Below are 13,690 nucleotides of genomic sequence, written 5' to 3'. Positions count from 1 at the left end.
AAAACGCCCTCCGATCAGTGTATTTCCCATAGGACCTTTTGTTAAAGCGGTCCATACATATGAGGTATCAGTCGGCCGATCGTTAGACTGACCGCCAACTCCGCTATACATGGGAATTCTCGATTTGGCCAAGAGGGAGAGAGTAATAAAAGCTGCTGCCAGAAACCTCTGGCTGCGGCTTATCTTCCCTGAAAACAAATGGATCAGGCATTGAAATTTCAACTTCGGGATCATCTGTTAGGCGATAGTTGGGAGACCCCCGTACACATGAGATGGTCGGCCGGTCCATCTGAAATAGCCCGGTTCGGCTGACTTTCATCTAATATCTGGTGGCCTTTAATGCTTTATCCACTGTGGATATTTCCAGTACACAAACAGCAAGGAGAAGAGTAGGGTATAAAACATTAAGACTGGAAAGATTTTCGGACTGTGCTATACGACAGACATTCACCCCATCCAAACAATAATCTGCTCGCAATATTTTGCAAAACAAAACAAATCTTAAATGTTTCGGTTTTCCAAACCTAATGGGAGAAAACCTGCATTTTTATGTAACTCAAGATATCAAATGAAAAACAAAAAAAAAAAAAGCAGAAGAATAAAAATTGCAGACTCAACTCTGCAGGAGCACGGCCTGGTCAGACCAGACGACTCCTACAATTGCCTCCCAACCAATAGCCCCATTAGCCAAAGAACAGACTGCCATGATAAATAAATGGCACGGAGACGTCTGCTCCAAGCAGAATCAGTACACACGCCTTCATACACAGCGTATCTCCCCGACTTCCTCTGTGGGACTTGGCAAGGCCAGGTCTGTATTAGTGGTGAAAAGGTCTCCCAGTCTTTATCCTGTTGGCTGGTGCAGCCATACACTTATACGGTTATCAAAGCATGTATTAAATCTCCTCCCGCATACCCGCTCCGTGCCAGCAAACTTGTCTTACTCATAGGGGGATTGCTTTGCTATTCCTTTCCAGCAGGGCCACAGAAGTGCTATTTGGATGCGTGGGCAAAAAAACACCGCTGGCTTCTACTAAGTAATAATCATTAACAAAAACACAGAAGACGTTAGTAATACGACCAGTGTCCTATGCGGCTTGTAAAATTATCATCTTAGAACTCATGGCACCTGTGGGCAGCCGAATAGTTAATAGCACATACTGCCTGACCCAGACACCAGGACAATATGCAATCTATAGGAATGCCAATGGCTCCATCCAACCCCCCATTACACACAGTGTAATGGCCGTGTTTACAGAAAGGCTTCATAAGTGGTAATGGGAGGAACTGTCAAGATTCAAGTCCGAAGCCAAGAATGAATGAGATCTCGGATTTATCAGGCAGCCCTTCCCTACAATTAAACTTTATGCGTCCTCGTCAATAGACTTGTTGATTTAGAGCTGCCCTTGGCTTCATACCTGTACTTTACATGCGTTCCTGCCAGACGAAATGAAATGTTGTCTACCGCAAGCTAAAGTAGACGTTCATCCCGGGGGGGAATTAGCTCACGTCCATTATTTGGTATTTCCATAATTAAGTGCGGTATATATTTGCTTATTCCGGAGTCTGTCTTCTTATAATGACAGATCAAGTAATAACAGGAAGGATAACAACAGAAGATGAAAAAAAAAATGTAACAAAAAGTAAAAATGGAAATAACACAAAAACATAAAATATCTAAATACACCTCTAGATGTTAATATCATTTGCTATGTTTTTGCACTGCTTTCTCTTTATGTGGCAATGTAGATCAACCAAACTTTATTATCTAATGTGTATGGGGTGTACAGAGTCTCCTACTACGGCAAAAGTTTGGGGGGAAAAAAAGGTTGGGCATGTTGGAAGTCAACATGCCTGATCATTTGTCCTCTGGGAGATAAGCCGCCACAAGATGTGTCTGGCAGTGGCTTACTACCCAATCCCTATTGAGAACACATATACACTCAGCTGAACGGAGCGTGTAGGAATATTGGGGTTTAGGGGAATAGTTCTCAGAGGACAGCCACTTCTGCTTTTAGCATTTTTCTGAAACATCAGGACTAGTTTGGAATCTGTGAAGCAATCTGTAGAGCGTGTCCCCATTCTTTTTTTGTAAGGAGAGGAAGGTAGAACATTTCAGCAACGGCTACAGCTAAAAGTGCAAATCTATACAGCTAAAAACGACCATAGAAAATGCAAATAAAAACTGCATGCAGTGCCCGACTAATACCGCTATACAGAGGCTGATTACTACCACACAAATAACTATGCCATACGAAGCTCAGATACAGCAGTGCCCTAACTACAATCCCATACAAATTCACACCTCCGTACCATGGCCAAATAATGGCGCCTCACCGTGCCCAAATGCCGTAGTGACGCTGCCATGAATCATCCTTCTGCTGTTTATATATGTTACAAAGAACTGAGCTGAAATGATTTTTTTTCTATTTTTTGGCTGATGGTTGTGTGAAAATATTGTGTGAATGATCGATTGAAAGGACATGTGGGATTTTGCTGGCGCTTCATAATGTGCAATGGTATTTGTATGGCATTTTCAGCCAAGCAAATCTGACTGCAGCCACTTTGTGTTTTTGATTACGTGGAATTAAACGTCAATTCTGTGAAAATGCATTTCTTGTAAGGCCCTTGTGTTCAACTGTAACAGCCATATTGCTCTGGGTAGTTTTTCCATTTTTATCGCAAGAGTCAGCCAGATTTCCATCAATAAAAGCACCAGCTAATGACATGAGGTGATGCCGCTTAACTTTATTTTATTTAGCTTTTTTAGTTGCATTTGGTTGTATAGTAAGAGATACTGCAGGTATGTGACCATAGAACAGGATAGGGAGAGATACTGCAGGTATGTGACCATAGAACAGGATAGGGAGAGATACTGCAGGTATGTGACCATAGAACAGGATAGGGAGAGATACTGCAGGTATGTGACCATAGAACAGGACAGGGAGAGATACTGCAGGTATGTGACCACAGAACAGGATAGGGAGAGGTACTGCAGGTATGTGACCATAGAACAGGACAGGGAGAGATACTGCAGGTATGTGACCATAGAACAGGACAGGGAGAGATACTGCAGGTATGTGACCACAGAACAGGATAGGGAGAGGTACTGCAGGTATGTGACCATAGAACAGGACAGTGAAAGATACTGCAGGTATGTGACCTGACCATGAAACAGGACAGTGAGAGATACTGCAGGTATGTGACCGTAGAACAGGACAGGGAGAGATACTGCAGGTATGTGACCATAGAACAGGATAGGGAGAGATACTGCAGGTATGTGACCACAGAACAGGATAGGGAGAGATACTGCAGGTATGTGACCACAGAACAGGATAGGGAGAGATACTGCAGGTATGTGACCACAGAACAGGATAGGGAGAGATACTGCAGGTATGTGACCTGACCATGAAACAGTACAGTGAGAGATACTGCAGGTATGTGACCACAGAACAGGATAGGGAGAGGTACTGCAGGTATGTGACCATAGAACAGGATAGGGAGAGGTACTGCAGGTATGTGACCATAGAACAGGACAGTGAAAGATACTGCAGGTATGTGACCGTAGAACAGTACAGGGAGAGATACTGCAGGTATGTGACCGTAGAACAGGATAGGGAGAGATACTGCAGGTATGTGACCACAGAACAGGATAGGGAGAGGTACTGCAGGTATGTGACCGTAGAACAGGACAGGGAGAGATACTGCAGGTATGTGACCGTAGAACAGGATAGGGAGAGGTACTGCAGGTATGTGACCATAGAACAGGACAGTGAAAGATACTGCAGGTATGTGACCGTAGAACAGGATAGGGAGAGGTACTGCAGGTATGTGACCACAGAACAGGATAGGGAGAGGTACTGCAGGTATGTGACCATAGAACAGGACAGTGAAAGATACTGCAGGTATGTGACCATAGAACAGGATAGGGAGAGATACTGCAGGTATGTGACCATAGAACAGGACAGTGAAAGATACTCCAGGTATGTGACCGTAGAACAGGACAGTGAGAGATACTGCAGGTATGTGACCGTAGAACAGGATAGGGAGAGATACTGCAGGTATGTGACCATAGAACAGGACAGTGAAAGATACTGCAGGTATGTGACCGTAGAACAGGATAGGGAGAGATACTGCAGGTATGTGACCATAGAACAGGACAGTGAGAGATACTGCAGGTATGTGACCATAGAACAGGACAGTGAGAGATACTGCAGGTATGTGACCGTAGAACAGGATAGGGAGAGATACTGCAGGTATGTGACCATAGAACAGGACAGTGAAAGATACTGCAGGTATGTGACCGTAGAACAGGACAGTGAAAGATACTGCAGGTATGTGACCGTAGAACAGGATAGGGAGAGATACTGCAGGTATGTGACCATAGAACAGGACAGTGAGAGATACTGCAGGTATGTGACCGTAGAACAGGACAGGGAGAGATACTGCAGGTATGTGACCATAGAACAGGACAGTGAGAGATACTGCAGGTATGTGACCATAGAACAGGACAGTGAAAGATACTGCAGGTATGTGACCGTAGAACAGGATAGGGAGAGATACTGCAGGTATGTGACCATAGAACAGGACAGTGAGAGATACTGCAGGTATGTGACCATAGAACAGGACAGTGAGAGATACTGCAGGTATGTGACCATAGAACAGGACAGTGAGAGATACTGCAGGTATGTGACCGTAGAACAGGACAGGGAGAGATACTGCAGGTATGTGACCATAGAACAGGACAGTGAGAGATACTGCAGGTATGTGACCATAGAACAGGACAGTGAAAGATACTGCAGGTATGTGACCGTAGAACAGGATAGGGAGAGATACTGCAGGTATGTGACCATAGAACAGGACAGTGAGAGATACTGCAGGTATGTGACCGTAGAACAGGATAGGGAGAGATACTGCAGGTATGTGACCATAGAACAGGACAGTGAGAGATACTGCAGGTATGTGACCATAGAACAGGACAGTGAGAGATACTGCAGGTATGTGACCGTAGAACAGGATAGGGAGAGATACTGCAGGTATGTGACCATAGAACAGGACAGTGAAAGATACTGCAGGTATGTGACCGTAGAACAGGATAGGGAGAGATACTGCAGGTATGTGACCATAGAACAGGACAGTGAAAGATACTGCAGGTATGTGACCGTAGAACAGGACAGTGAAAGATACTGCAGGTATGTGACCGTAGAACAGGATAGGGAGAGATACTGCAGGTATGTGACCATAGAACAGGACAGTGAGAGATACTGCAGGTATGTGACCGTAGAACAGGACAGGGAGAGATACTGCAGGTATGTGACCATAGAACAGGACAGTGAGAGATACTGCAGGTATGTGACCATAGAACAGGACAGTGAGAGATACTGCAGGTATGTGACCGTAGAACAGGATAGGGAGAGATACTGCAGGTATGTGACCTGACCATGAAACAGGACAGTGAGAGGTACTGCAGGTATGTGACCATGTAACAGGACAGTGCAAGTATCTATTCCATGGCACTGGTAAGCAGTGTGAATTTACGTCTGTGGCCTATGATAATGGACAAGGAGTGATACTTCTGGTACAGTATGTGACCCGTGGCCTTGAACAAGGAGAGTCACTGCAATTATATGGCCCTAGACAAGGAGTTTTCCATTTTTTATGGTTGGTGTTCGTTACCTGGATAAAGTCCTGAACTTGCTGATGTCGCTGCTTTGCAGTTGTAAGCTCCGTGTCGGAGAAGGCTTCCCGGAGACTCTGCTGTGACAGGAGAGACTCCAATTCCAACAGGGCTGATAACTGACAATACTGACTGATGAAATCCCGATCATAAGTGAAAAAGTGAACTGTAAAAATAAAAGGAAAAGTGTGCCCAGTTCATTACAATATACAATTAATGGAGGAGTAAAAGCAGAGCCGCCCTAGGATGTTTTCCACATGTCTGTTATTGTCACACGCTGTGATCGCCGCCACAATTTTTTTTTTAATTTTGAAATTATTTTCTTACTTTTAGCAAGAAAAACTACTCAGATTCGGCAGTTGTGTTTGTTTGTTTTTTAATTAAGTGTGACGTGATGTGGAGCCCCCTGATGGGATTGTGGGTTTCATGAATGTTTTTGTTTCTATCCCTGGTTTCCTGGGAAGACACCAGGGACTGGCACGTTCCCAGCTAATAATGCCTTACAGCTCTTATCCCAGCGTGATCACAAGTACCTGATACAAAGAGCTCACGTCACGTTTACTAGAATGAAACACACCGAAAATGAAAAACTAAATCCAAAACTGTTAATAATAAGGTCAATGTGTAATACCGCCTCTGTGCTATCTGTTATTAGTTCATTGTGTGATGTGTAGATGTTGCATGTGGTCGGGGAGACCTCGATGACCACCATTGTGCTCCGAAACACAGTCGGTCGCGTCTTTATTTGACGTACGTCCTTCACATCAGGACAATGAGCACATATGATTTGTCTATATTTATATTATAGGCAATTGGTTAAATTAGTGATTCAGAGGTTAAATATGTGAGTTATGCATTGATACTGTTATGGATTGATGAAGACCCATCTGTTGGGGCTGAAATGTTGTCATATTCCTGTAATAACAGGAACCTTTTTAACTTTGGATGCCGTCACCGTCTTCATTTACTGACTGAACCACTGATGGCCATCTTGGACTAACACTGGCTCGGTGATGGTGCTATAGCGTATTACTGGCTAAGACAGGCAGGGAATAAGTGGGACGGACAGTGATGTTAGGACTCTTACCCAGCTCAAATATTTGCAGTGGCAGTGTGAGGAATCCTGAGAAAGGGGTATATGGATTGTTCTGGCCCGGGGCTGTGCAAACATCATCAGACGGAGGAAGCAACAACAGCAGAGACACCTGACCCCCGAACTCCAGCACTTCTTGACTGTATAGCCGGAAATCTTTAGCCTGTGAACAGAGTACGATGAGCAATGAGGTGGCTTTCCTCGCAGTTGTGTCCTGACTAGAACACTTCTCCAAAAGAAATTCACTGACATTAGTGTGCCACGTTGTATTGGTGGCACTAAGAAGGGTGAGGTTACATTGCCCTCTCCTTTATCACACAGATATCGGCTTTGCAGAGGAAGGCTACCTCTTGCAGGGGAATGTTGACTTGACTCATTAGATCTTTCACAGCCGTCCGAAGTTCCTGCAGCAATAGGTTTTGGCTGCTTTCTGAGTCCTGCTCGTTGTTCATCGGTTCGTCCACGTTGGCCAAAGTCTGGAGCCATTCCCATTCTTCCCTAGGAAGGATACAACAATCAGATTACACCTTACAGCCGAAAACACAAAGTCATGCAAAACTACGTAAATCAGAAAAAAGGCCAAAGTGATAGATAAAGTCAATCAAATGAGTCCTCGAAATGTAGCAACAAAACGATAAACAGTATGACAGACCCCATTTTAAGACGGCGCCATCATGGCTAGTTTCCACGTGAGAACAAAGCCTTAAAGCCAATAATCAGCTCGTTCCCGGCCATCGATTACCAAGCTTGTTCTTTGGCTACTTGGATCGTTGAGGTGTGCCATGAAATAAGTGATGTTGGCAGCTCATGTGTAAATTTGGCATGTGCTGTCGACAACATGCATGATGTATGGGGTACAGGGTAAAACTTATTAATAATCTTCTTGACCTCATAAGTTTGTAGCAGCGCTTGTGAAAGGGACAATCAAAGTCCATCGTTGCTCATTTATGGTTAGGGAACATGTGGGCCATTGCTCAGCTATACAGTGATTGTCTGGTCTCCTTCAGATGCTCCTATGAGTAGGCGGGGATGTCCCTGTTCAGGATATCCATTATGTAGGTGAAAGGAAAGCTACAAAGAACGTCTCTGACAGTGGAGGACCCTACAGCCTATTGATTCCACTAAGCATGTAATGCTCCATTTACCCTGTGGAGGCGTTGCAGGGAAACTGAGCAATTGCTTCCGGGTTTCCTTACTGATTAGTTGATCATAAAGAATTCTAATCAATTTGTTTATTGACAGAAGCCATCTGGCAGAAATTGGCTAATTTTGACGCAAATTGTCTACTTTTAGATGTAAAAAAACGGAAGAGCTCAAGGATGTGTCTTAGTTGGGGTGGCTTAAGAGGTGGCAAAAATTGGGAAAAAAAATTGTTGAAAAAAATCTGATCTAGAGTGTGTCTTAAGATGCACCCAATTTATCACCACTGTGGTTCACTTTTAGACTGTCTAGTCTAAGTCTATGTCATCTATAGATCACATAGGATTAGCATATATGCCCGTATGTCTTCTCAAAGCCGAAATATATGGTTATTTAGCTCTTCATTCACCACATTAGACTGTACAAGTATAAATATACATAGGAAGACGATAACGGCTCCAACACTGATTGAACCTAATGCGGAAGAGTTCCAGAAACAATATGGACCCTTTATCCAATATCAACACTTTCACTAGCTTGACCTTATGCTGAACCATTCTGGATTTTCTCCCCTGAGATAGGACTGTCTTTGCCGCTACTAGGAATTGGTAGTTTGTTGCTTGTTAGGGTCAGACTAGACTCCAGCCAATGGAGGCCGCGTATAGTAAATGTGTCTGCTTCTCCTGCTGTTCAAAACCCTGTGCCGAAATATGTGCTCAGACGCTGCAGAAGGAATGGCGCCTCAGGAGCTGTTAAGGGGCTTCGGGGATTGACTGGGTTAAATCCCCAGATACAGACAGATCAGAAAAAATTTGCAGCCTCAGTTCTCATGGCTTAACCCTGTGCACAAGGATTAGTGACCATCGGGAAAAGCAGCGACAGGTGATACTACAGGCAGATATTTCAATTCTGTCCATCCAGGCAACTGATGATGGTGGGATTAAAATCCTGAAACATGAGTTAATTTCAAATGTGCAACGTGTGTGCGCTCTGTGCACTGGTGGATGGGGGAAGGTGAAAGCTAGCCGAGGACCTAAATAGAGCACAGTGGCCGGGTACGTGCCTCAGTGAATGACTTTGGCATGGCGAAGGTAAACTGAGCATGCTGCGCTGCCTAGTGTAAGGTGTCTCCATCCATTCCTCGTTTAGGGTGATGCCAGTCTATACATCTTGCAAAATTCTTAAGCCAAACGATACTACGACTCTGGGAAAACGATGCTAACAAAATATCCTACATCCTATGGGAGCAATGTGTACGCAAAAATAATCTCCTCTTATATAAGGTGCTGGGAAAAGGACAAGGAGTAGGCACTGTGTGTATGAAGGCACAAATGCCTTAGAAGAAAGCGTGTGCTGCTTGTCCTACAACCTCCATATAATGTATCTGCGGCAAAATCTGCAGTATCCTCCATCACACTAAATTGTGCTTATTAGAGTCCATCTGGTCCACAGAAAGGTCTAGAGGATATCACGGTTGGCCCAGACTTGGCAACAACAATAGGATTCAAAAGACCTGTCAAATGTGTGTAATTTTCCAATAATTGGGCAGTGTAAAACAGACTGCCCTTTTCACGATAAACGAGCGAAACGGTGATTCGTTGAATTAAATTATTTTCAAGCTTGCTTAAAAATAATCGCTCTCGCCAAGAAACAGGATGTGTGCTGCCGATAAAAATGACAGTCTACTAATAGTTGTTACATATAATAAGCATGTGTGTGTGTACAGATTTGTATGTAGCAGAGCTGTGGTGTGTCTATGTGGGAGAACTGTGGGCTGTGTAAGTAGTAGAGCTGTATGTAGGAGAACTGTGGTGTGTGTATGTAGCAGAGCTGTGGTCTGTCTGTAGCAGAGCTGTGGTGTGCCTATATAGTAGAGCTGTGGTGTGCTTATGTAGCAGAGCTGTGGTGTGCCTATGTAGTAGAGCTGTGGTGTGCCTATGTAGCAGAGCTGTGGTGTGCCTATATAGTAGAGCTGTGGTGTGCTTATGTAGCAGAGCTGTGGTGTGTATTTGGGAGAACTGTAGGGTGTGTATGTAGTAGAGCTGTATGTGGGAGAACTGTGGGTTGTGTATGTAGTAGAGCTGTAAGTAGGAGAACCGTGTTTTTTATATGTTGGAAAGCTGCGGTGTGGGTATGTAGGAAAGCTGTGGGGTGTGTATGTGGGAGTTCATGTAGATAACTGGTGTGTATGTAGGAGAGCTGTGGAGTTTGTATGTAGGAGAATAATGATGTGTGTATGTAGGAGAGATGTGGTGTGTGTGTGTTGGAGAACTTTGTGTGTATATACAGTGACATGGCTTGTTCACTATCATCATTAGGAAAGGCTAAGTGGTGCAAATTTTCCAGCTTTATAAACTCCTAACCTCATCTGACCTTGTGCCAAAAAACATCAGCCATGGGTTCCTCTAAGCAGATCCCTAGCACTCTGAAAATCAAAATGGTTGAGGCCCACAAAGCAGGAAAAGGCTGTAAGAAGGGTAGCAAGCATTTTCACATTTCCCTTTCCTCAGTTTGAAATGTAATTAAGAAATGGCAATTAACAGGAACAGTTGAGGTCAAGATAAGGTCTGTAAGGGTACTGTCACACAGTGGCACTTTGGTCGCTACGACGGTACGATCCGTGACGTTCCAGCGATATCCATACGATATCGCAGTGTCTGACACGCAGCAGCGATCAGGGACCCTGCTGAGAATCGTACGTCGTAGCAGATCGTTTGGAACTTTATTTCGTCGCTGGATCTCCCGCTGTCATCGCTGGATCGTTGTGTGTGACAGCGATCCAGCGATGCGTTCGCTTGTAACCAGGGTAAACATCGGGTTACTAAGCGCAGGGCTGTGCTTAGTAACCCGATGTTTACCGTGGTTACCAGCGTAAAAGTAAACAAAACCAAACCGTACATACTCACATTCTGGTGTCCTTCAGGTCCCTTGCCGTCTGCTTCCCGCTCTGACTGACTGCCGGCCAGAAAGTGAGAGCAGAGCACAGCGGTGACGTCACCGCTGTGCTCTGCTTTCACTTTACGGCGGCACTCAGTCAGAGCGGGAAGCAGACTGCGAGGGACCTGGCGGACACCGGAATGTGAGTATGTACGGTTTGTTTTTTTTTACTTTTATGCTGGTAACCAGGGTAAACATTGGGTTACTAAGCGCGGCCCTGCGCTTAGTAACCCGATGTTTACCCTGGTTACCCGGGACCTCGGCATCGTTGGTCGCTGGAGAGCGGTCTGTGTGACAGCTCCCCAGCGACCACACAACGACTTTCCAACGATCACGGCCAGGTCGTATCGCTGGTCGTGATCGTTGGAAAGTTGCAGAGTGTGACAGTACCCTAAGACCAAGCAAAATTTCAGTGAGAGCTGCTCATAGGTTTGCTAGAGAGGAAAATTAGAACCCCTTCTTGACTGTAAAAGACCTTCAGAAAGATTGAGCAGACACTGGAGTTTTGGTACATTGTTCTACTGTTCAGAGACACAAATATGGCCTTCATGGGAGAGTCATCAGAAGAAACCTCTCCTGCGTCCTCACCATATAATACAGCGACAGAAGTCTGCAAAAGAAAATGTAAGCAAGTCTGATGCATTTTGGAAACAAGTCCTGTGAACTGATGAGTTTAAAATATGACTATTTGGCCACAATGATCAAAGGTATGTGTGGAGAAAAAAAGAGCACAGAATTTCAGGAAAAGAACAACCCTAGCTGTAAAAAAGCTGAAGTTGAAGAGAGGATGGCTTCTACGAATGGATAATGATCCTAAACACGGCAAAATCCACAATAGATGACCTCAAAAGGCACAAGCTGAAGGTTTTACAATGGCCCTCACAGGCCCCTGATTTGAACATCATTGAAAATCTGTGGCTAGACACCAAAATCACAGAGCATGCAAGATGACCCAGGAATCTCACAGAAGTGGAGGAATTGTCCAAGAAAGAATGGATGAAAATCCATCAAACAAGAATTGATTGACTCTTGGCTGGATACAAAAAACGTTAAAAACCTGTTATACTTGCAAAAGTGGGTGCTACTAGGTACTAACCAACTTTTGCATTGGCCCATTTTCCTTTTTTGTAATTTTTTAAAATGTAAAAGATTAAAATATTTTTTATTTGCCAAAAATACAATGTAAAGGTGTCATCCTTGTATTGTATATCTGGAACCTTATGGAAAAACTTAAAATTTGCCTAATCACTAACAGGCAGGTAAGAGGCTTTTGAATCCCCAGCAGGAGTGCACATCAGGCAGGTAAGTTGCAATCAACCGCCTGTTAGTGCTTAGGTACATTTTTTGTTTTTTTATAAAGTCTTGGATATAGCCTTTAAATGTAAGCCTTTTAGAGATAATTTCATCTTCTACTTGCTTAACTGTTCACAACAGCAGTAACTTTGAACAGGGGTGCCCAAACTTTTACATGCCACTGTATATACAACAGAGCTGGTTGTACTTGCACTTTACATGCAGCAGTGTTGTGTATATGTGCACAATGCAGCGTATACATAATGTGCGTGCTGTAAAGTTATACTTGTATAATACACATGCTGCTGAGAAACCCTAGCAATAAATCTATTGCCTCCCTATTAACCCTTTGCTCTGCTGTCCATCCTGTGTATCTGATCCAACACTGGAGATACCAGGATGCTGAGGTAAGAAGATGCTGCTCACACTGCTGTCCACCCTGTCTACCTGACCTAATATTGTAGATACCAGGATGCTGAGGTAAGAAGACGCTGCTCACACTGCTGTCCACCTGACCTAATATTGGAAATACCAGGATGCTGAGGTAAGAAGACGCTGCTCACACTGCTGTTCACCCTGTCTACCTGACCTAATGTTAGAGATATCAGGATGCTGAGGTAAGAAGACACTGCTCACACTGCTGTCCACCCTGTCTTCCTGATCTAATACTGGAGATACTAGGGGTGCTGAGGTAAGAAGACGCTGCTCACACTGCTGTCCATCCTGTCTACCTGATCTAGTACTGGAAATACTAGGGGTGCTGAGGTAAGAAGACGCTGCTCACACTGCTGTCCACCCTGTCTTCCTGATCTAATACTGGAGATACTAGGGGTGCTGAGGTAAGAAGACGCTGCTCACACTGCTGTCCACCCTGTCTTCCTGATCTAATACTGGAGATACTAGGGGTGCTGAGGTAAGAAGACGCTGCTCACACTGCTGTCCACCCTGTCTACCTGATCTAGTACTGGAAATACTAGGGGTGCTGATGTAAGAAGACGCCGCTCACACTGCTGTCCACCCTGTCTACCTGACCTAATGTTAGAGATATCAGGATGCTGAGGTAAGAAGACACTGCTCACACTGCTGTCCACCCTGTCTTCCTGATCTAATACTGGAGATACTAGGGGTGCTGAGGTAAGAAGACGCTGCTCACACTGCTGTCCATCCTGTCTACCTGATCTAGTACTGGAAATACTAGGGGTGCTGAGGTAAGAAGACGCTGCTCACACTGCTGTCCACCCTGTCTTCCTGATCTAATACTGGAGATACTAGGGGTGCTGAGGTAAGAAGACGCTGCTCACACTGCTGTCCACCCTGTCTTCCTGATCTAATACTGGAGATACTAGGGGTGCTGAGGTAAGAAGACGCTGCTCACACTGCTGTCCACCCTGTCTACCTGATCTAGTACTGGAAATACTAGGGGTGCTGATGTAAGAAGACGCCGCTCACACTGCTGTCCACCCTGTCTACCTGACCTAATGTTAGAGATATCAGGATGCTGAGGTAAGAAGATGCTGCTCACACTGCTATCCACAGTGTCTACCTGACCT

General features: G+C 44.6%; 1 protein-coding gene across 6 annotated transcripts in view; it reads right to left on the bottom strand.

Annotated features, from left to right (window-relative positions):
- The window catches only part of LOC143785632 (ankyrin repeat and fibronectin type-III domain-containing protein 1-like), a 269,138-nt gene that overhangs the window by 11,428 nt on the left and 244,020 nt on the right, over window positions 1-13,690 (bottom strand). For all 6 annotated transcript variants that reach the window (XM_077274664.1, XM_077274662.1, XM_077274660.1 and 3 more), the window contains 3 exons: window positions 7,118-7,268; window positions 6,765-6,933; window positions 5,677-5,843 (listed from right to left, as the gene is read on the bottom strand). In XM_077274664.1, the coding sequence (XP_077130779.1) occupies window positions 5,677-5,843; window positions 6,765-6,933; window positions 7,118-7,268 (487 nt within the window). The remainder of the gene's footprint in view (window positions 1-5,676; window positions 5,844-6,764; window positions 6,934-7,117; window positions 7,269-13,690) is intronic.

This window comes from Ranitomeya variabilis, chromosome 7 (genome assembly GCF_051348905.1).
Source record: "Ranitomeya variabilis isolate aRanVar5 chromosome 7, aRanVar5.hap1, whole genome shotgun sequence".
Taxonomy (NCBI): Eukaryota; Metazoa; Chordata; class Amphibia; order Anura; family Dendrobatidae; genus Ranitomeya; species Ranitomeya variabilis.
The sequence above is the reverse complement of the archived record's forward strand: the minus strand, read 5'-3'. Positions and strand labels throughout refer to the sequence as shown.